The following is a 23,445-nucleotide window of genomic DNA, read 5'->3' as shown; positions in this document are numbered from 1 at the left end:
GTCAATATTTCTAAATATCCCCTATTACTAAGTATAATCACCAACACAATAAATTATGATCTAAAAGTTCATTTATAATTTGGTATTTTGTGATTCACAATGTTTTTTCCCCAGAGAAATAATTAGAAATGTTTTTGTCTACATTTTAGCTACAAATATTTTCCCGATAAGAAATTTTGAAAGGTTATTTGTAATGAAAAATAGCCTAGAGCTGTTAAAACACTAGCAATTAAATAAACAATTAAAAAAAATGGGCACCTCCTACCCCATTTCTTTAATGTTTTGTTTAAGGAAAAGCATATTAAATCAGAAGATGAAATAATAAATGGATACATTTTAAAAATTATGAAGGAAAGAGCTAGGTACCTTTAAGAAGTTAAAGCTATAGCTCCAAGTCAATTCTGCCAAATGGATAATTCAACAAATTTTTCAATTTACAACTTTGGAAGTTTATAAGAATTCTTATTCAAGATATGAATTACAACTTTTGGTTTAAGGGGGCCACATGGAACAAGCTCACCAGACTCTCCTGTGGTTTATAACTCCCCTGCCCGCATCTTCCCCTCTGGATTGGCAGTGGTTTATCTTGCTAGCAGACACCCTAAACTTTGCTTTAAATGCTATTCTGAATACAAAATTAAAGAGTCAACTGAAAATGTCTTAGAAATAATAAAAATCTGTTTAAAAAATCCATCTGTGGAAGAGACTGCTTATTACCTAATCAAAATCCATTCCGCCTCAGCTTCCCTTGCTAGTGCCCAAATTAAAAAGCACTTACCTTTATTATCAGATACTAAAGAATAACAAAGTACAGCCTAGTCTTTTCTCCTGCATGATAGATCAGTATTTCCAAGTGCCTGCTAAACATCGTGACCTAGATAGTCCCAGCATCTCAAATTGATGCTGTTCAGAAAGTTTTATCTTCATCCCAGAATATCCCATTTCAGTAGCACCACCACCTGCATAAGCAGCCACTATAGAATCTAGAAAGTATTCTATTTTTTCTGTTGCTCCATAATACTTACTTCGCAAGTCTTTCTGATTGGAGTTCCTAAATGTTTCTGAAATTTACTGAGCGCTATACTCAGTGCCTTAGTTCAAAACCTTCAGATAATGTACTCCTTACTGCCTTCCCAAGTCTCCAATTTAAGCTCTGCACCAACTACCTTGGATACTGTCACCAGAATCAGCGTTCTAAAATGTAAATATATGTCACTACCACTTCTCTACTCAAAATCCACCAACAGTCCCCATGTAAAAGAAAAAGTCCAAACTTCTTAGCATAGATACAGAAAACCCCCATTATGTGGCTCCTCCTATATGAGTGTCCAGCCCCCACAGAATTATTTGCTTTTCCCCAGTATGTCCTATTTCTCACAAAAACCATGCCCTTCCCATGCTGTTCCCTCTGACAAAAATAGAACTTCAACTCCTACCCACTCTGCACTTTGACAAACAGTATCCTGTACAGTGTCTTTTCTCTCACTTCTCCCCATCCCAGTCTGGGTGACAGACAAAGGAGGAGGCCTCTCAGAAAAATATGGAGCACATTATTATAATTGTCTATGGTAATCAGCATCCTCCTGAACTTTAAGCTTTTCAAGGGTGGAAATGTTGTCTTTTACATCTTTGTTTTCAGAGCCAAACACAAAAGGAATTAAAGTCATGCTAAATGGAAGTGCCCCATGTACACACATACATTGAGATGGCAATGCAGGTTTTAAATGTGCAGTTAGTAAGCTGCTTTAAAACAAAGTTTCTTTTTTTTAACTTTTAAGCAGCCACACTTACTATACCTGGAGATACAAAGGCAGGCTCTTTTGAATTGCAGTCAACAGAGGTGCAGGCAGCTCCTTCTCTTGCAGTAACACTGAGTGTGGCAGCAGTAAACAATCTATGATCCGGAACAGTAATTTTTGGGCTTCAGAGGTAGCAAAGATCTGTGCCCAGGATTTAACAAGAATTCCTAACAGAGAAGAGCAGTAACAGCAGCTATGGTTATCTTCTAATTAGAAAATTTAGTCATTCCTCTAAAAATTGATATTTAAAGCATACATGAGCAAATTAAAGTATGCACTAGGAAGAAACATTTAGTATGAGTCAAAAAAACCTTGTCAAGTCATGTATTTTACTAAAAAGACAAATTTCTCTCACGAGTTCTGGGCCAAGAAAAACACAGATTTCCTGAGCAACTGATATTTAATATACACATGCACACATACACATAAACACATACATACACACTACATAAAATGTGATTTGGTTACCAGTATACATTATGTGCATTTATAACTTGAATGTTGCAATTAGTAAGATTTATCTTTGCTTTGGCTACTAGGAAACTCAGAGGCAAATACAATGCAACTTCAAGAACACTGTGAGATAATACACTATGTTTTCATGTGCATACTTACTTGTCCCTGAGCTTCATCATGCACTCCACATTTATTTTTTTCATACCCTTATTTCTTTATATTTTTTTACTAGAGGCCCGGTGCCTGAAATTTGTATACAGGGGGGTGGGGGTGAGGGTGTGGTTCCCTCAGCCTGGCTTGCGCCTTGCCAGCAGTCAGACATCCTTAGCACTGCCACGGAGGCGGGAGAGGCTCCCACCACCGCTGCTGCGCTCGCCAGTCGTGAGCCTGGCTTCTGGCTAAGCAGCGCTCCCCGCCGCCCCCCCGCGACCCCCCATGGGAGTGCACTGTTGTTCTGCTGTTTGGTCGATTTGCATATTAGCCTTTTATTATATAGGATCTTACAATTTTGTACGCTGACTCAAACCAGTTTGCAACAAGAGGTATAATTAAATAGTTAAGATAGGAAAAAATGATTAGTTGTAACACCTTGAAGCAATTATTTGACCTCCTTGAACTTCAGTTTTTATTAACTTTCAATTGTTTAATATGAACAAATAGTGAGTTTAAATTTTAATTCTGAAAGAAGAGAAACAGAGTTCTTTACTACCTGAAATATATTATGGGTTCCTTAATACTGGGAGTCTGTAAATTGCTACATTTGAAGATAGTAAAGCTTAACAAATGAGTAGCCTTTGTTTAATAAAGTAATTAAAAGCAGATTTACAATTCCCATTAGAGTGTATTATTGCTATTGAGGTCTCCCTTTACTGAAAAACAAACAACAACAACACAAAAAATAAATTTAAAAGATCACTAAGTGTTTGTCTAAATAGTGGAGCGGTATATGTACTGCAGAAGCTTTTATATTTTATCTTATCTTAGAAAGCAAAAAAGGTGATAAAATTCAAACAAAAAGTTTAAAATTGAACCTCTGAAGGAATACAAAAATATGCTTATAGCAGAGTATAATGACATTTAAAAAAAAACACCCTAACCAATAATCACTTCTAAGAACAACGAACAGCAACATTAATCTTCTGTTGTAAAAGGAAATACAATAATCAATCATAAAGAAACACAATGCTCACTTAGCAATATTTTAAATAACGCTGGCTGCTCCTCACTTTTCCAGTAGGGGGAAAACTTGAGAATGACAGCCATGTAAGAAGAACTAACACTCTGACGAACATTAATATACCCGTAAGGGAACTGCCATCATCACCGACATTTCAAATGATTCACATCACTCTTGGGTGTCGCCCAGGTACTAACTTATAAAGAACAAGGACCTTCCAACCAAAACCGCATCATCGGAACTCGTATTTCATCTTCTGCGATGGTCACAATGCCTTCTGAAGACCTTTTAAGTTTTATGAGTTCACTGAAGGCAGAGGTGACACATTTGCTTTTCTGCTGTCATAGACCCCTATTTATTTTTTAAGTTTCAGCAAAGAACATTTCAGTGCATGTGGTAGTAAAAATGTAAAAAGAGAAACATTTAAAGTAAAAAAGTCTGGGGAAAGTTTAAATACACAGCGTAGCTTTGTAAAATAAAAACAAAAACAACCAAACAAAAAAAACCAAACCCACAAGTCATTTTCCTGGCTATAGAAATATTACTTATTTACTGATGAAGCGGAAAATACAGATAAGTTGTGAGGAACATACTCCCACGATTGAAAAAACGCTGCACTATAAGAGTTCTTACGTATTTACTTGTTTTCTGCTGTATGCATGTATTATGCCTTAAAAAAAAGTTAAGTGGGATCATTACAATATATATATTTTTAAATGTAAAGTTAGAAAGTAACTTTGCTCATTTAGGAACATTTAAAAAATGCCTTGTGTGAAAAAAGAGATAGAGGAAGACATAAACAAATGGAAGAATATACCATGTTCATGAATTTGTAGAATCAACATCATTAAAGTGTCCATACTACCCAAAGCAATCTATAGATTCAATGCAATCCTCATTAAGATATCAAAGGATTATTTCAGACCTAGAACAAACTCTCCAAAAATTCATGTGGAATAAAAAAAGACCTTGAATAGCTGCAGCAATCCTGAGAAAGAACAAAGTTGGAGGGATCACAATGCCAGATATCAAGCTGTATTACAAAGCCACTGTTCTCAAAACTGCCTGGTACTGGCACAAGAACAGACATATGGATCAATGGAACAGGACAGAGAACCCAGAAATCGACCCAAGCCATTATGCTCAATTAATATTTTACAAAGGAGGCAAGAGCATACTATTTACAATAGCTAAGATTTGGTAACAACTTAAATGCCCACCAGCAGATGAGTGGATTAAAAAACTGTGGTACATCTACACAATGGAATACTACGCTGCTGTAAAAAAGAAGGAACTCTTACCATTCGCAACAGCATGGATGGACATGGGGAGCATCATGCTAAGCAAAATAAACCAGTTGGAGAAAGATAAATATCACATGATCTCACTCACTTGTGGAATATAATGAACAACATAAACTGATGAACAAATATAGAGCCAGAGGAAAAAAAAATCTTAGAATACAATAGAAGTAATTCTGTTATTTGCAGATTTTTAATATTTCCGACAACTTTTGTGATATTATCCTATGTTAGTACAGTTTTGGTAATATTATTATATCTAAAATCTTTTTTCTTGAAATATTAATATTTATTGAATATAATAGTACATTTAAAATAATTTTTCTTGAAATATTAATGTTTATTGCATGTAAATGGCTAATTATTTTATATCTACAATCTGGTAATTGATTTGTTTTGTGTATTGTAAAAAAATAAAATAAAAAGACAAAAAGATGCATTGTGTCCTATTAGCTAGGTTTATAATAATATTAAATTCCAGAAAATATTAAATTCCAGATGACATATATACTAAATAAATTTCACACATTTATTTAGTATATATGTCATCTCCTACACTGCAAAAGCTCTTTAACTGATGCATCCCCAGTTCCCATTCCAGTGCATGATGCATACACACACATACACACACACAAACACCAACACAGAGTAAATGTTCTTATTTGTTCAAAATACATGATGATAGGAATAAAAAGTTCAAAAATATGACCAACACCATGAGTAAGTTTAAAATTTAGTGGAGCCATGTTTAGTACACAAATAAGTACAATAAATGTCAAACTATGAAAAACGTCATAAGATCAGGACAGATGAAGCACAGTGGGGAGATCAGGTCTCCTGGGGGTGCAGGAAAGTTGGTACTCTTGGGCTGGGCATAGAAGGGACAGGGGAATAATTTCAATTACAAAGACAAAAGTGGAAGAATTACCAAAGAAAGAAGGATGATCAAAAGGAAAGGCCTGGGTACAGCAAAGTAAAAAAATATAAAGTATCCAATATAATAAAACTCTACTATGCAAATCCACCAAATGGCAGAATGACCGGTCGCTATGACATACACTGACCACCAGGGCGCAGATGCTCAACGCAGGAGCTGCCCCTGGTGGTCAGTGTGCTCCCACAGGGGGAGTGCCGCTCAGCCAGAAGCTGGGCTCATGGCCAGCGAGTGCAGCAGTGGTGGAGGGAGCCTCTCCTGCCTCCACTGCAGGTGGATGGTAAGGAGCGAAGGGTCCCCAACTGCGAGAGCCCTGGACTGCAAGAGGGATGTTTCTCTGCCGGCTGGAAGGCAGGTATTCCCCGAAGGGTCCCAGACTACGAGAGGGTGCAGGTCAGGCTGAGGGCACCGCCCCCCACACAAGTGCACAAATTTTGTGCATTGGGCCTCTAGTGAAAAACAAAAGAAAACAAAAAGATATAAAGAGGAGGAAATTTGAAAATATTACTTATTGATCAATTCTCCTTTTCAAAAAAAAAAAAAAAAAATCACTGAGTTACAATGAAGACCTCAGATGCCTTAATCTGAAGTATGATTTCATCAAAAGTTTGCACCTTGCAAGTGAATGGCAGTATTCCCAGCCAGGAACTGGCAATGTAAGGCACAACATTTCAGTGATTCACTCCTTTTCTCTCAAGAGGCTATTATATGCCAGTCCTGAAAACTTAGAACAGGTTTAAACTTTCTATTTCTCCATTTTGTTCTAAACACTTTAAGACAATAAGTTATCTGTTCCTAATATCTAATAAGTTAAATGGGCAATATTGTAGCAGTATACTCTATTCCCAGTCTATGAGATTTAGACAAAAGGAAAGAACACAAATCAATCCACCAATAAATTAAAAACAATCTTGTAACAAAACAAACAAGGCCCTCATTTCTTCATCAGGAGACTTTTGTTGTGGGTCTACATATCACCAATCCAAAAATGATTTTGCAGTTCCTGGTTAAGTCTATTATATATTTTGTAAAAATAAAGATATACCTGGAAATCATATTAGCTTGGCAGACTAATAAAGTATAAGCCTAAATGCTAAAACACTTATTAATCTACATTCTACTATGTTAAGTTTATGACAGATTCTCACTTATATTTTTCTCTGAAATTAAGATGCCTGAATTGCTACTACAGCTTTCACTACATTCTAAAACATCCACATTTACACATTTCAAATTTTCCTTTATATTTTACAACAAATATAAAAAGTTTCAGACAGCCCAAATCAGTTTTATTCATATGTTTACAAGATCAAAGGGAACAGATATAAGGTTTTGGCCACAGAGAAATAAGAAAAATAAAACACCTTCAATTCTGCATAAAAACTTCTGAGGAAATCCTTCTCGTTTCTCTTTATCTAGTTCCTATTTTCGGTTAGCAACATGATTTTAGAGAACAAAGGTATTCAAATTAGTGACTTCTTAAAGAAGGATGCACTTTGTTATTACAGAACGGGCACAGAAAAAGATTTCTTTTTGAAAAAAGAAAACATAATGTTGGGAGAAACAAGGTTTGAAGCATAAATATCTTCAGTGCTGTAATAAATTCTTTCCTGACCTCCTTCATAGGGAGCAAACCATAAAAATAAAAGGAAGTGATGGTTTTCTGATATTTCAAATCCTAACAAACTATAGGTAAGCACTAAAAAGAAAGTCCATTTTAGTTATCTAGGTATTCACAATGTAAGGATTCATAACAGACTATTGATGGCAAATTGGTGTTGGCATATTTTCTGTATTGATCATAATTAATTTTAATATTAACACAAGCATAACAAGAAAAGTTCTGAAGGAAGGTGGGGCAAGACAGAGATGCACTTGAAAGCCAACATGAATTATTTTGTCTTTCAGATTATTCTTATGATTGTAAGGAGAACAGTGATTTAGCTACTATATTAGTATATTCCTATCCATCATGAAAAAGACTCAACCTCACGAAGTTTTAATAATGTCAGAAATACATACCCATCATCCTATACGTCAGTTGCAGCCCTGCACTGGAAATTTTTTTCCCCAAATAAGGTTTTATATATTTTAATATTTCACCAAGGTATTCTAAGGACTTTTTGACCATGGCAGATTTATCAGAATGTTTCTGCAGATTCTTGTAAGTTATACCAACAGCCTATAAATAAGGGAAAACATGATTTAGCTTTCCAAGTTTTATAAAGTATAGACTTTTAAAAATAAAGGTAATTTCTCTCTCTAGACACATACCTTATATTTAAGCCTTCATCCTTAACTTTTCAATAAATGTTCACAGTAATTAAAATGCAACTAAGAATTGTCTTTTTATAATTAAAATACAGGTTAAAGTGAAAAAAAAAACAACACACCACAATTCACCAATGATTATTCATTTAAGATCTGACTCAGCAAAATATTAGTAAAAAGAAGTAAAAGAAGTTTATAACCAAAATCACAGAGACTTCCAAATATCTTAGCATAAAACTGGGAATTCAAAATCCCCAAATTCATACAAAGAAGACCTAGGGTCAGGTTACCAAATTTTTACAAGTAAGACTTCTATAAAGTTCAGCTTTGAGATTATGAATTGACCCCCTGTGAAGTGGGAAGAAGAGGAAATCAATGAAAGAATAAACGGAGGAAGGGTGAAAATAAGCACAAAAAGAATGGAAGACAAAAAGACTAGCTAGAGATGGGTTAGAAGGTTTGAGTACTAAAGTTTTCAAACTATTTTTGGGAACTTATGGTGGAATTCAATGACCTGAACTGGACACAATGGTACCGATATATACAGTTAGGTGATTTTTCTACTGCAGCTCTCAGCAGATAAGACAGAGAGAATGTAAGCGGTTGCACCAAACCAAGGTTGAGTGTTTGCAGGTCTGACCAAGAAACAAAAGGTAGATGATTCTGAGGGTGTTGGTAAGGGTAGTTGAAGTGAGACCCTCAGAGATATAGTCTAGGTGGATAGGTAATCAAGTGAGACCTTGAGAGGATGTTGCACTTGGAGAAAAGAGAGTGGAAAGTCATGATGATGTCACGCAGAGAGCAGGAGAGACAGGTGGTTAAAGTCAAAGAGCTTTCAGATGCTCCCTGAATCTACTCAATTGTTATTAATTTTCCTGAAAAGTCATTTAATCAAATTAGGCCTACTTAAAAATGTATGAAGCCTTCACACTGTTCGTGGCATAAAATTCAAACTTCTTATACCAAGATGCTCTGAATTCTTAATCTACTGATTGATCTATCAACTAATTAGCACTTAGCATATACTGTACTGTCTTATATTATTATTTTAACCTTTGTGTTTATTCCATATTTTCAGATAAGTCCTTTAAGATCAAGGACTACTTCTTTTGGTTCTTCAAATTTCTAAGAAATCCTAACATAGTACTATCTATGTTATCCTATCATGTAATCCTAACATGTACTATCTATCCAGCATTTAGCACACAACTATTATTTACTGGTTGCCAAGAGAATAATTAATGTGGACTGGATTAAATTAAAAGAGCTTTTCAAAATGGTCAGTGGAATGCATGACTTCTACCTCCCTTTCTGGTCCAGGATGATTCCTAGCACAAATATTTAATTAATTACAGGTTGAGATCCAATCAACCACCAAATCAGAGACAGAACAAAAATGTGTATTTATTTTATTTTAAATATATTTTTATTGATTTCAGAGAAGAAGGAAGAGGGAGAGATAGAAACTTCTGCATGCCCTTTACTGGGGATCAAGCCTGCATGTGCCCGGACCAGGAATCGAACGGTGACCTCAACCATTGAGCTACACCGAGTAGGCAAAAATGTGTATTTTATATCTGCAGGTACTATTATTAGGTATTTTTAGGATTTATATGACATTGTTAATTGTCATAAAACTGTACTTTAACTTAATGAAAACCAATGGAAGATTTCACATTTGAAAAAAAAGCTTATGGGTTTTAATTATTTGCACTGCAGTCAAAACCAATCTCTTTGTGGGAAAATAAATCAACTTTTACTATGAATAGCTTAGAGAGACGCAAATCCAAACACATTAATAACCTCAACTAGGCAATAAAGCAAATACTATCACATAGATTCCTACAAAATTAATAATTAAAAATAAAATGTTGACTGGAACTATTTTTTATGGAGACAGAACAAATGGATTGAATTTTAAAGCCCCAATCACATTATCACATGAAGTAGGTGCTGCTTATACTGAAGAGATTAAAATTTTTTACTGTAAAATGTACACTGTTTATTACAGGACTAGAAGCCTGGTGCACGAAGTTCGTGCACGGCGGGGGGTTGTCCCTCAGCCCAGCCTGTACCCTATCCGATCTGGGACCCCTGGAGGGATGTCCGACTGCCCACCAGGATCGGGCCTAAACGGGCAGTCGGACATCCCTCTCACAATCCAGGATTGCTGGCTCCCAACTGCTTGCCTGCCTGCCTTCCTGATTGCCCCTAACCACTACTGCCTGCCAGCCTGATCACCCCCTAACCACTCTGCTGCCAGCCTGGTTGATGCTTAACTGCTCCCCTGCCAGCCTGTTTGCCCCCAACTTCCCTCCTCTGCCAGCCTGGTCACCCCTAACTGCCCTCTCCTGCAGGGTTGATCACCTCCAACTGCCCTCCCTTGCAGGCCTGGTCCCTCACAACTGCCCTCCCTTGCAGGCCGGGTGCCTCCCAACTGCCCTCTCCTGCTGTCCATCTTGTAGTGGCCATCTTGTGTCCACATGGGGGCAGGATCTTTGACCACATGGGGGCAGCTATATTGTGTGTTGCAGTGATGATCAATCTGTATATTACTCTTTTATTAGATAGGATAGAGGCCTGGTGCACAGGTGGGGGCCAGCTGGTTTGCCCTGAAGGGTGTCCCGGATCAGGGTGGGGTTCCCTTGGGGCGTGGGGCGGCCTAAGCGAGGGGTCTGTGGTGGTTTGCAGGCCGGCCACGCCCCCTGGCAACCCAAGCGGAGGCCTGGTATCTGTAATTTATTTTCCTTCTACAATTGAAACTTTGTAGCCTGGAGCGGAGCCAAGCCTGCTGCTCCCTCCGGGGTGGCAGCCATTTCTGTGGCAGTTAATTCACCTTCTACAATTGAAACTTTGTAGCCTTAAGCGGGTGAGCCCGGCCAGGGTGTGCAGAAAGCTTTGCTTTCCCTGTTGCTGCTAGCAACCCTGGCCTGCTCTCTCAAGCTCCATTCTGCCGCCATTTGTTTGAATTTGTTTACCTTCTATAATTGAAACTTTGTAGCTTGAGTGGAGGCTTAGGCCTGCAATGGCTATGGAAAGCTTGGCTTCCTCTGTTACCTGGGAAACCTTGCTCTCTGTGGCTGTAGCCATCTTGGAGGGGGTTATCTGCATACTCGCCCTGATTGGCTGGTGGGCGTGGCTTGGCTGGTGGGCATGGCTTATGTAGCGGAGTGATGGTTAATTTGCATGTTACCATTTTATTAGAGAGGATAGTAAACAGTAAGTTAGAAGTATTATGAACCATATACAAGAAAATTTAGTTCCCAAGTACCTAAAGAATATTGTTATCCAACAATGTCAACAATAAGATATTCCTACAATTTAGGTTAGCTTTAGTGTAAGGTGTAAGGCTTATATGTAGCATTTTTTCCTCCTATATTTCATAAATGTTATTCTTCTGCCTTTAAGAGTGAATTATACTATACCTTAGATCCATTATTTTTACTTCTCCAGAATTTCATAATATTGGGCACCCAATAATATGATTCAATTTAGAAGATTTCCTTTTATAGGAAAAACAGTATAAACACTTCAAGGTTTTTGGAAATATGACTGTATCTGATCTGGACAATTATATTAAGTGAAAAATACCTCAAGGAATTGAATTAGTGCTCTTTTAGGGTCTTCTGGGGTGGGTAAATATTCAACATGAGCCTCTGAGAAAATATTCTTTACTTCTGAGAGTTTAAACAGCAACCTTGTCAGTTCGGACAACTGTTCCATGTACTCTTTTTCTGTTAAAATAAAGTAACGACATTTATATAAGGTTTACTATATAAATTTGTATTTTATATGTATATGAATATAAGCAGGAAATGTAGTATTCTTACTTTATGACATGCTTTCCTTTAAATTCAAATTTCCACATAATTAAAAACTTCGAATTTTTTGTCACTAAGGAAAGGTTTTATTTAAAAACAAACATGTACTTGTTTGAACAACACAGCCCTAAAGAAGTTATTCATGTAAAGCCAACTGATGTAATAACATATCAAAGTAAGTCTGGAGCATTTTTCAGTCCACACTTTGTGCAATTTATAAATGGTCATAAAGAACAGCGTTAGGAAAAGGCATGCCCTACAGGCAACCAGAACTGCATGGAAATATTAAAAAAAGCAAAAAAAAAAAAAAGCACAAATATCACTCGATGACTAAATATAAAGCAAAAGCAAAGCAAAATATCTAATAAAATGGGAGAAAATTATCCATAATTGGATATTTTTCTTTTTAGGGTTTTCACAGTGTGATATCTGGTTATTTACTTCATATTTCCACTTTATTTTGTGATCAGTTTCTTCAAGGTAAAAGATGGTTGTCACCCGAGAGCAAGGTGTTTTTTTTTTGTTAGTTTGTGGGGTTTTTTTTGGCTTCCAAGGAAACAAGTTCTTTTATCTTTACAGGAGAGAAATTATCATATATAGTAATAGGAAAATATCAGGAAAAAAGAAATGGGCTGCAAAAGGAAATAAATTTTTGTTTATATTCATAGTTAATTACAAATATTTTTTTTATTTTTCTCTTAATTTACGGAACAAAACAGAAAATTTTAAATATATTTAGCTAACTAGAAAGCACAACACCTGCAATACTTACCAACTGTCTGTTCCAGATTTATATCAATTAATAAATCATCAGGTAAACTGAGGCTTTTTACATACATTTGCAAAATGCAACGGATCCATGATCTTATAGTTAAGGCTTGAAAAGATACACAGCCTGAATAAGAAAGTGCTTCACATAAAATGCTGAAAGATAAATGGATTGATATTAAAAACAAAAATAAAACCTGGCATCATTCCGTTCCCGGAGTATAAGAGATTAGGAATAAAAAAAAACAAAAAACATTCAAACATTCCCCACTTGTTGGCCTCAAAGACAAATGCAACTAATGCAGACGTACACTGCTGAAAATGAACACTACAGATACACACAGTAAGATATTGTAGATAAATACAGGGTTGGGCAAAAGGAGGTTTCCAGTGTCCTTATGAAAAATAATACAATCCTACATAATAAAAGCCCAATATGCTAAGTGTCCGGTCGTCCAGTAATCTGTTCAACCAATCAAAGCGTAATATGCTAATGATATGCTAAGGCTGCTCAACCACTTGCTATGACGTGCACTGACCACAAGGGGGCAGACAGTCGACTGGTCGGCCAGTCGCTATGACATGCACTGACCACTAGGGGGCAGACAGTCGACCAGTTGCTATGACGTGCACTGACCACCAGGGGGCAGACGCTCCAACTCGTAGGTTAGCTTGCTGCTGGGGTCTGGCCAATCGGGACTGAACGAGATGGGCCAGACATGCCCTGGAGCCCTCCCATGTCCCTCCCCAGCTCCGATAGTGCACCAGTGGGGTCCCTCAGCCTGGCCTGTGCCCTCTCGCAATCTGGGACCCTCTTGGGCGATGTCGGAGAGCCAGTTTCAGCCCTATCCCACAGGCCAGGCCAGGCCAAGGGACCCCACTGGTGCACGAATTCATGCACTGGCCTCTAGTAAATAATAATCTACACTAATAAAAGAGAAGCATGCAAATTGACCGTCCCTCTGCTACGCCCACCAGCCAATCAGAGCGAGTATGCAAATTAACCCAACAAAGATGGTGGTTAGTTTGCATACACAGGAGTGGAGTGAAGACTGAAGACAGCATAGAAGGAAGCCAAGCACTGCAGAAGGGAGCAAGCCGAGGCAGTAGAGACAGGAGCGGAGCCGAGGCAGCGGAGCTGGGAGCAGAGCCCGCCTTAGCGGGCTTCGCTCCCTTCTCTGCTTCGCTCTGGCTGCAGGAAGCCCTATTTTTCCAGGAATAGGCCCGAGGAAGCCCTATTCTTACAGGAATCTTCCTGCAACGGGCCTCTAGTACAAGAATAAATTCTTTTTTTTGCCCACCTTGTACTCTTGATTTCATTTGTAATGTTCTTATTTAATTTTCTTTTTCCCACTGATGGCTATGTGTAGGGTTTTTGCCAAGGGAAAGAGGTAAAAAAGAATATAGTTAAAGAGGGAAAGCAAGGAAGGGGCTGATAACTAGCTAGCTGAGAGAATAATGAAGGAAATGGCAAGTAGACAAAATAAACAGTAGAGTAAATAGAGAAGAAATCATGCCTACATAGGTAAAAAAAAAAAGTTAAAGATGTTTTCTGTGTGGGTGTATATATAGATCAATCGCCTTCCTGTCCCTTCCTTTCTTGCTCCCCCACCACAGAGGCAGTCATTATTAAATAATCCCAAAATAAGATCTGACAGATTTTTAAAAAAATTCTTTCTATAAAGCCCAAGGCCTGGATGATTTGATTTCTAATCATTTTATAAGTGGGCATAGAAAGGGTAAGGATGATCTTAAGCTCACTATAAAGTGTTATGTAAAGTCAGAAATTTTAAAAATACTTGTACATCCTAATTCCAGAAACACTGTTTTAAAATACTTTGGCCCTGGCTGGTTTGGTTCAGTGGATAGAGCATTGGCCTGCAGACGGAACAGTCCCAGGTTCGATTCCAGTCAAGGGCACATGCCCGGGTTGTGGGCTCGATTCCCAGTAGAGGACATGCAAGAGGCAGCCAACCAATGATTCTCTCACATCATTAATATTTCTATCTCTCTCTTTCCCCTCTCTCTTCCTCTCTGAAATCAATAGAAGTATATTTAAAAAAAAGATAAAATACTTTCATTACAAGTTGTCATAAAAAGAGTATATAATACAGAAGAACTCAGATTGGTCACTTATTATCTGTACAACCTTCCCAAAGCTATTTAACATCTATCTTTGCACTTCAATTTTTTTAATTGTTACTAATACACTATTATTATTGTAAAACTAAAATAATTTCAGCCAATGTGTTAAATAAATATGTTTGTTGTTGTTATAGAGTTCTCAAGTTAAAAGTAATCCAATCGAAGCTGAACTCCATTACTTGACAACTGAAAGCCAATGAGAAATGACTTCATGAGAATATCTACCACTGAATCACTCATTTTCACTGACTGGTCTCTTAGATTATTTTATTTTCTATCATATTAATATTCTTATTTAAGTCTTCCTGATTATACTATTTCTATTTTAACCTTATTTATTGTATAATTTTTCCTACTGGGGTTCCTTAGATCTCTTATGCAATGTGGCAGGAGATACTTATAGATAAGGAAACCAATGTTCATGGTGGAAATGTGTCTTATTAATCATCATCCAAGTTAAGACTCAAATCTTTGAAATCTAGCTGTCAAAAGGAAAGCTATCATTAAATCTAAAATCTCAATAACATACCAGTGTCTAGAGATTCAGCAATATCAATGTGTAATTTCTTTCACAATGGTGAGTGTAGACAGGTCATTTCAGGACGGAAAAAAGGAAGTATCACAAAAACAGTTTTGAAAAAGGGCTTAAGCAGTTATTTTTAAACCCCCACCCGAGGATTTGTTCCTATTGCCTTAGAGAGAGAGAAAAACATTAATGTGATGCCCTAACCAGTTTGGCTCAGTGGATAGAGCGTCGGCCTGCGGACTGAAAGGTCCCAGGTTCGATTCCGGTCAAGGGCATGTACCTTGGTTGCAGGCACATCCCTAGTAGGAGGTGTGCAGGAGGCAGCTGATCTATGTTTCTCTCTCATCGATGTTTCTAACTCTTTATCCCTCTCCCTTCCTCTCTGTAAAAAATCAATAAAATATATTTTTTTAAAAAGAATAGACCTTTTGCCGAAACCGGTTTGGCTCAGTGGATAGAGCGTCGGCCTGCGGACTGAAAGGTCCCAGGTTCGATCCCGGTCAAGGGCATGTACCTTGGTTGCGGGCACATCCCCAGTAGGGGGTGTGCAGGAGGCAGCTGATCGATGTTTCTCTCTCATCGATGTTTCTAACTCTCTATCCCTCTCTCTTCCTCTCTGTAAAAAGTCAATAAAATATATTTAAAAAAAAAAATAAATAAATAAAAATAAAAAAGAATAGACCTTTAAAAAAAAAAGAAAAGAAAAACATCAATGTGAGAGAGAAACAATGATTGGCTGCCTCCTGCACTCGTCCTGATCAGGGATCAAACCCGTAACCCAGGCATTGACCCTGCAACCCCTTGGTGCACGAGATGGTGCTCCAACCAACCGAGCCACACCCGCCAGTAGCATTGTTTTAAAGCAGGTCATGAGACATAAGTTAGCTTTTCTATTGCTACTACTACTGTCAAAATCAGGCGTCCTCAAACTACGGCCCGCGGGCCACATGCGGGTGTTTTTGCCGTTTTGTTTTTTTACTTCAAAATAAGATATGTGCAGTGTGCATAGGAATTTGTTCATAGTTTTTTTTAAACTATAGTTCAGCCCTCCAACGGTCTGAGGTACAGTGAACTGGCCCCTGTTTAAAAAGTTTGAAGACCCCTGGTCAAAATGCTGATAAATCTAAAAGCAAGAAACTGCCAAAATGAGAGCATGTATAGTAAAGACCAGGTTTTATTTATGAAATTTTTTACTTTCCTGGTGTACTAATCTATCATGGGTATACATTAATGTGAATACCTGAAATAAAATTACCTGTTTTGGAGGAAATGACTTAAATATCTTGCTGCAACTTGAGGACAGATGATATCATCCCAACCAAAAAGTTGTATCATTGCTTTAACTGGTTGAGGCTGAAGATCTGACGGAGCTGTGCTGGGCATGTCCATTGCTAGCAAAGTAAAATCTAGATATAAAATGAGAGAAACTTGTGGTGAAAAATTGTAAAAAACCTTTTGCCCTCCCAAAATTATATCAATAGTGATAAAAAAATTAGCCCTAAATAATAAATGTCATATTTAGAAACATAGAACAAAAAGCTAAAACTGAACTAAACTCATATTTTCAAAGACATTTCTGTTGTAATCATCTAGATCTCTAAGAAAGGGCTCAGATAATTTATCTCAGCATTACTGTTAGAATCTACAATGGCTCCCTCAATTTGCAAATTCTAAACTGGGTGTTTCTAATGTGCCTTCCTCATTCAAAAACCCATTTTGAAAACTATTTCTGGCATCTGCTCTTCTCCAATCAGGCTAATTTACTTGCCACCTGCCACAGATGAAGAGTTCACTCTTACCTTAGACACTGCACATTCTCTTCTATTAAACCTTGACCTACAAAGCATCTATGACACTATGCTTCCTTCAGAACCCTTAATTAACCATATTAAACAAATATACTTTATTTTGTGATTTCCAGGGAATCCGCCAACTTAATTTGTACTATATTAATTTATGTTTGTCAATAAATTCCTTATTCAGCACTAGCTAGCTCCATGCAGCGTTCTTAAACGATGGCTATTTATTCTCCTAAACCTCTCATACAACTTGCTCTACAGATAGGGTGAGTTTACTGCTGCTTCTAAAATACTTTCCCTTACTCCTTCCAAAAACCTCTAGCCTTGGTTCTCATGTCATCAGACTATACCATCCACTAACTCTCCTTGTTACGTTTATCTACTGCTTCCTAGGTCATCTACCCTCATTCCTTGAAGATTGTAGCTGACTATCATACTAACAGCACTCATCATAATCCTTGATGAGGTTCTCCCAGTGTCCTGGCCTTTCAGTTTCTTGAAATCCTCTCCCTCAATGAATCTATCTCCCATGGTGATACCAAGAGACCTTGGCATTAACAATAAATACAATCTCTCCACAATTTCAACTTTTGAGGAACCCACTTTCAGGCACCAAACTAGCTTTTCAACTCGCCTCCTGTAGGTTCTCAACTCCCAACAAGTCTTTGATTCCACCACGACCTAAAATTCATTGATCCTACCTTTATCCTGTTCCTCACTGCCTTTGTGCCTTCCTTTCCCTTTTTAGGCAGCTTGATTGCATGGCCCATTATTGTACTCATTTGCGTATACCATCAACCCCCTTGCTTCTCATTTGATTTGTTGTACTTGCCTGGAAAAAACACCACCTGTTTAATTTCAACTCTTGGTTTTCTCCCTACACGGATCCACACCAGTAAATGGCTGGTAAGCAACCACGCTGACTGATGTCACTTTAAATTTTTAATTACAAACTTTACGTGGGCCCTTAGAACTGGTCGGATTCCTACATTTCTGTAGTTCCGCGGTTGGCAAACTGCGGCTCGCGAGCCACATGCGGCTCTTTGGTCCCTTGAGTGTGGCTCTTCCACAAAATACCATGGCCTGGGCAAGTCTATTTTGAAGAAGTGGCGTTAGAAGAAGTTTAAGTTTAAAAAATTTGGCTCTCAAAAGAAATTTCAATCGTTGTACTGTTGATATTTGGCTCTGTTGACTAATGAGTTTGCCGACCACTGCTCTAGTTCATTTCAGTTTTTTTTTTTTCTTTCTCCTAGAGGACTACTGCGAACCCTCTCTCTTCCCCATCTTCATTTCCAGCTAATACCGTTAAATACTACTTCACAGAAAAATGAGAAACATCAGAGGAAAACTACCACAAGCTCCCACCACATCTACCCAGCCGTCACCCATTTGGACATAGACATATTTTTAATATCAGGGGCCCATTTACTCTGCCTTCTCTTCTGTTATTACAGATAATCTGAGGCCAAGTCCTCCACAGGATCCCCTTTCCCCTGGGTACTGAAAAACAAGTGACACTCTGGCACCATCAATTCTCCCCACTCCAGAAATTCCTGTCTACATTATGCTGAAATGTCTCCCAGGTTATCAAAGAACCTCTTTGACCCCACGTCTCTCTCTAGCTAACATCCCCATTTTTCTACTTCCTGTAAACAGCAATACTCAAAAAGATTTATCTATGTATGCAGTCTGCCATTCCTATTTTCACATTTTCTCTCGAATCATCTTCAATCAGGCCTTTGCACCACACCAAAAACTACTCTTCTCTTCAAGGTCACTAGTGACCTCCCTCTTGCTAAATCCAAGGACCGGTTCCCTTGCTTCATCTGACTTGACCCATTAACAGCATCTGAGCTACTGATCACTTCCTCTTCCTTGAAATGCTGTCATTTGATTTCCAGGGCATCACACTTCCTTGGTTTGTAGTCTTCTTTCTTGGTTACTCTGTACCTTACAAATCTGAAGTTTTTCCTCAAACTTCCCTTTCACCAATCCTTAACTCTACAGGTGATCTAATCTATTTCATAGCTTTACCAACTATTTATTTATCAGTAGTTTCCAAATTTAAATTTCCAGCTTGGACTGCTTGGATTGCCTAGGCTCATCCACATGCCTACTTTATATCCCTTACTGGAATTTTAATGGATATTAAAAATATGTCTATGTCCAATATCAAAATCCTAGTCTGCCCTCGTAAAATCTGCTCCTGCCACAATCTTCCTCATCTCAGCACACACAGGGAATTCTCTATCTATTTTGCTTACCATATCATACCCACTTCAAAAATTCTGTCAGCTCTACCTTTAAAATACTTTCTCTACCTTTGGCTTGGAAATCTGGCCACTGCTCACAACCTCTATGCTACCACTTCAGCCCAAACTGCTCATTTTTGTGCTGTTGCAATAGTTCCCTAAATGGCCTCTCTGCTTCTCTCCTTGCCTTCCTATAGTCTGTTGTCAGTCTAGCAGCCAGAGGGATCATATCATTCATTTGTTCAAAACTTCCCAACAGTTTCCAATCTCAGTAAAGCAAAAGGCTTTATAACTGCATACAAGGTAGAATACAAACTAGCTTGAGCCACAGAAACCGGGGCAAGCTCTCATTACCTCTTGATCACATCTCTGACTACTCTCTCCCTTTCTGAACCATACAAGCTTTTATGGTTTCCCTGTAGTTCCTAAATCACACCAGACATGCTCTTGCCTCTGCATAGCATGGATCTCTTTCCTCCGTTAGGTTTGCTCAGGCCTCCCTGACTACTCTATTTAAAAGTACAGCCCTGGCGGATTTGGCTCAGTGAATAGAGTTTCAGCCTGAGAAATGAAGGGTCCTGGGTTCAATTCCGGTCAGGGGATGTGCCTGGGTTGTGGGCTCGATCCCCAGCAGGGGGCATGCAGGAGGCAGCCAATCAATGATACTTTCTCATCATTGATGTTTCTATCTCTCTCTCCCTCTCTGAAATCAATAAAAATATATTAAAAAAAATAAATAAAAGTAGAACCTGCCACTGGCCTACCCTATCCCTAGCCTATTCTATATTTTTCTTTTTCTCCACAGCACTTATTATCGTATTACATATTACATTACTTATTTATTGATTATTCTGTTCCTCTACTAGACTATAAGCTCCATGAGAACATGTAGCTTATACCTGAGAAAAAGAATTACAGTCCTTTTCCTACTGGTATTTTCCGAATGGCAATAAAAGTGCATATTCATCAACTGTTGCTTGTGTGTGTTTTTCTTAATGCAGGAAAATTTTCTCTCCTAACCTATCTTTATTTCAAAACAAACTCCAAACCCACACAAATTTTGATTTACATTTATATACCACTTACTTTCAGCACCTAGGACAGCACTAAACTTGTGTGCTATCATTTTTGTTCACTGGGATGATGAATGGAAGATAAGTAACATCGGTTACTAATGATTGCTTTGATTATACTGATTGAATATCAATATCTGTTTTCATAGACATTACAGTAGTTGGAAAACCGTTGCCCTGTCAGAAATTTTCAATCTATCATTGTTTATGTTTTAATTATGGAAGTGCTACCAGAATTCAAGATCTTTTAAAATCTGCACAAGGGTACAATAAAATAAACCTTAGGTTTTTTTTAAAGCATTAGAATAAAATACATTAAATACCTTCATATAAGTTGCATTTAAAGACATACAGTCACCATACTGATCTCTGTCTATTCCAGTCCTTGTTAACATATTGTGGGCAAAATATCCCTTGAACCCTCTTCTTAGAAAACTGCATATATGCACATATATTCAAATTCATGCTTACAATGTCATAGGATTCAGAGTCCCTTAAAGCCTAAAATGTCATTAGGTTAATAATCAAATCAAGTAAAAATTACAACATAAAATAGAATCAGAACAATAACGTTCTATATATTTGACATCACTCTGATTTCACCTAGTTGGTATTGAAGTGGAACTCTTGCTACATTCTTTTGCTCTTTACACAATGTGTTGATACTGAGATATCAACACATATAATTTGAAAATAAATAACTTGGACTAGAATAAATCAAACGCTATTTACTTTCCAAATATTGCATGCATAAGAAAAGTTTATCTACATTCAATAATTTTAAGATTGAACATTATCTTATCTTTAGCAAATAACCACTTAATTTTTACCTTTAAGAGGAAAATAATAAACAAGCCAAATGTAATTCTTTTCATCTGGTTGTCAAAGTATTTATTACACTGTTATAAAATAAGTTCGTTACCAAACAACAGAAGGAAAAACTGACAGAGTTTGGAAAATGAGAAACTAATTAGCAAATTACAAAGCTGACCTGCAGCAGCATCTGCAAGTTGCGAGGAAGGCACTGCTTGTGACATTCTCTGACCCTTCAAAAATGAAAAGAAATGTCTCCACAGTGCACTGGCAACTGCAGCAAGATGGCGCTCTCTAGCCGACAATGAAGACTGCACAACTAGGTCCACATTTTCCTTTCGAAGTTCCTGACACAATTGTTGATGCATATTCCTAAAAAGAAACAAAAATATAGCTAACATCTGACAAACGCTTATGAAAATCTTTAAATACATTTTGGACTTTTAACATTTATACCACATGAAAACTGAAGGACCATTTTATATAATTAAAAGCTTTATGCTAAGACATTATGCATTTCTGGTTATTTGATGGATGAATGATGGCATATTAAGCACCATAAAGTTAATGTTAATTACTAATGTCAACCATTAATTATATGCTTTTTAATGTGTCAGATCTAAATGAGAAACAGGCAGCTTCTGAATGAAGGTCTGCATTTTGCAACTCACTGTGACAAGTGATTTTACTTACAATCTAGACATGAAAACAATTTTTTAAACCATCTTCTCCTAAAAGCTTTAGGACACTGATGTACCAAGAGGAAAGTAAGTATATCTGGCTTACGTGTGGCATTCTAAGTTAAAATATTTTCCTTGTTTAGAAAAGACATAGGCCTTGTACTATTATACAAAATTGTGAAGGACACAATCTTAGCACCGTGGTCTAAAAAGATCCAGTCATTTTCACATAGCACACAGCAATAAACAAACAATAGAAAGTTATTCTCCATAAAATAGCAAACCATGAATTCAGTACTGTCTCAAATTTTGATTCATGATTTGCTCACTTTTTTTGTTTATTTCAATTGAAAATTTAGACAGAAATATAAGAAGAGGAAATACTAAGATATTTCATAGTAATCTGGAGTAGAAGGCATTTATGCAATATGCCCAGCAATTAATAATGGTTATTTAAAACTAAATGCACAACTATGATATTATTCCTGTTTCTGTTTATATTACTGCTATATCAATTGAGAGTATACACAAATGCATGGATACCATCCTTACATGTTCTTTTTTCAATTAAAGAAAAATCAGTGAAAATAACTGATGGAACTAAGGAAGAAGACTTTTTGAAAGTAGTAGAATTTCACTTAAAAATAATTAGTACTTGAACAAAGAGATATGACATTAATCCCATATTCCTGATGATTTAAATCAATTTACCTAGGGGAAGTGGACATATGAAATAACTAAAGAAAACACAGAATTAACTAGTACATGTACCTAAAGCAATTCCACAAAAAGATCTAACTGCTGCAAGATCACATCTTAGTCCTTTTCATGTAACTACACATAAGCAAATATTATTATTATAATGATCAATTATACAACATTTGGACTCCGTGACACTTTACACTGGAATTCTTGGGTAATATCTAATACTACTTCAAGTACTGAAAAAAAAAGAAAAAGAAAAAGAAAAAGCATACAAATGCCTGAGGAAAGAATATCATAGCAAGCAGTTCTCAGAAAAGCTAACTAAATATCTGGTATATTCTCTCTGTGTAAAAACCTGCCTGGCATGCTTTCAACTTGAACTAGTGGCTAGAGAACCATTTCAGGTCCTTTAGTTTTCAGTAAGATGAATATCAAACCACTAAAATCCATTTGGCAACTAACTCAACTGCCTGCATCAATATAGCAAAGTTCATGAGTACATTTCAACACACCAGAGTCTAAATAAAATAATACCTTCATTTGCACAGCCCATTTATAGCTTTTTCAAAGTATTGGTTTCAAATGATAATAAATAACTTATACTTGGATAGGATGGATTTTGCCCATTATTTCTGAATAAGTAAGCTTTTCTTCAGTAACTAAAACCTATTCCCTAGGAAGGGGTATCATTTCTGATCATCCTCTATGTGCTAGAAATTCTTTTAAGTAAAAATCAGAACAATTGTATGAGATAGGTATCATTAATCCTCTTTATAAATGATAAAGTAAAATAATGTACCTCAAGGTCACATGGATAAGAAGGGCTGGCCCTGAAATCTGAACATAAATATGATTCTGAAGCCTGTACTTTTCTCTTACACACTAAGGATACACGCTTATGCACTAAGACACACACGTGCACGCA

The 23,445-nt window shown here is 37.1% G+C and overlaps 1 protein-coding gene across 5 annotated transcripts in view; it reads right to left on the bottom strand.

Annotated features, from left to right (window-relative positions):
- MMS22L (MMS22 like, DNA repair protein) overlaps positions 1-23,445 on the bottom strand; it is a 105,815-nt gene that overhangs the window by 15,455 nt on the left and 66,915 nt on the right. For all 5 annotated transcript variants that reach the window (XR_013814041.1, XM_079781505.1, XM_079781508.1 and 2 more), the window contains exons 15-20: positions 21,314-21,507; positions 16,454-16,604; positions 12,532-12,683; positions 11,530-11,672; positions 7,690-7,849; positions 1,797-1,966 (exon numbers count right to left, since the gene is read on the bottom strand). Coding sequence is in view for 4 of the 5 variants with exons in the window: in XM_079781505.1 (XP_079637631.1) it covers positions 1,797-1,966; positions 7,690-7,849; positions 11,530-11,672; positions 12,532-12,683; positions 16,454-16,604; positions 21,314-21,507 (970 nt within the window). In the remaining variant the exon portion in view is untranslated. The remainder of the gene's footprint in view (positions 1-1,796; positions 1,967-7,689; positions 7,850-11,529; positions 11,673-12,531; positions 12,684-16,453; positions 16,605-21,313; positions 21,508-23,445) is intronic.

Source organism: Cnephaeus nilssonii (assembly GCF_951640355.1).
Source record: "Cnephaeus nilssonii genome assembly, chromosome: 9".
Lineage (NCBI taxonomy): Eukaryota > Metazoa > Chordata > Mammalia > Chiroptera > Vespertilionidae > Cnephaeus > Cnephaeus nilssonii.
This window is presented reverse-complemented; position numbering and strand designations above follow the sequence as displayed.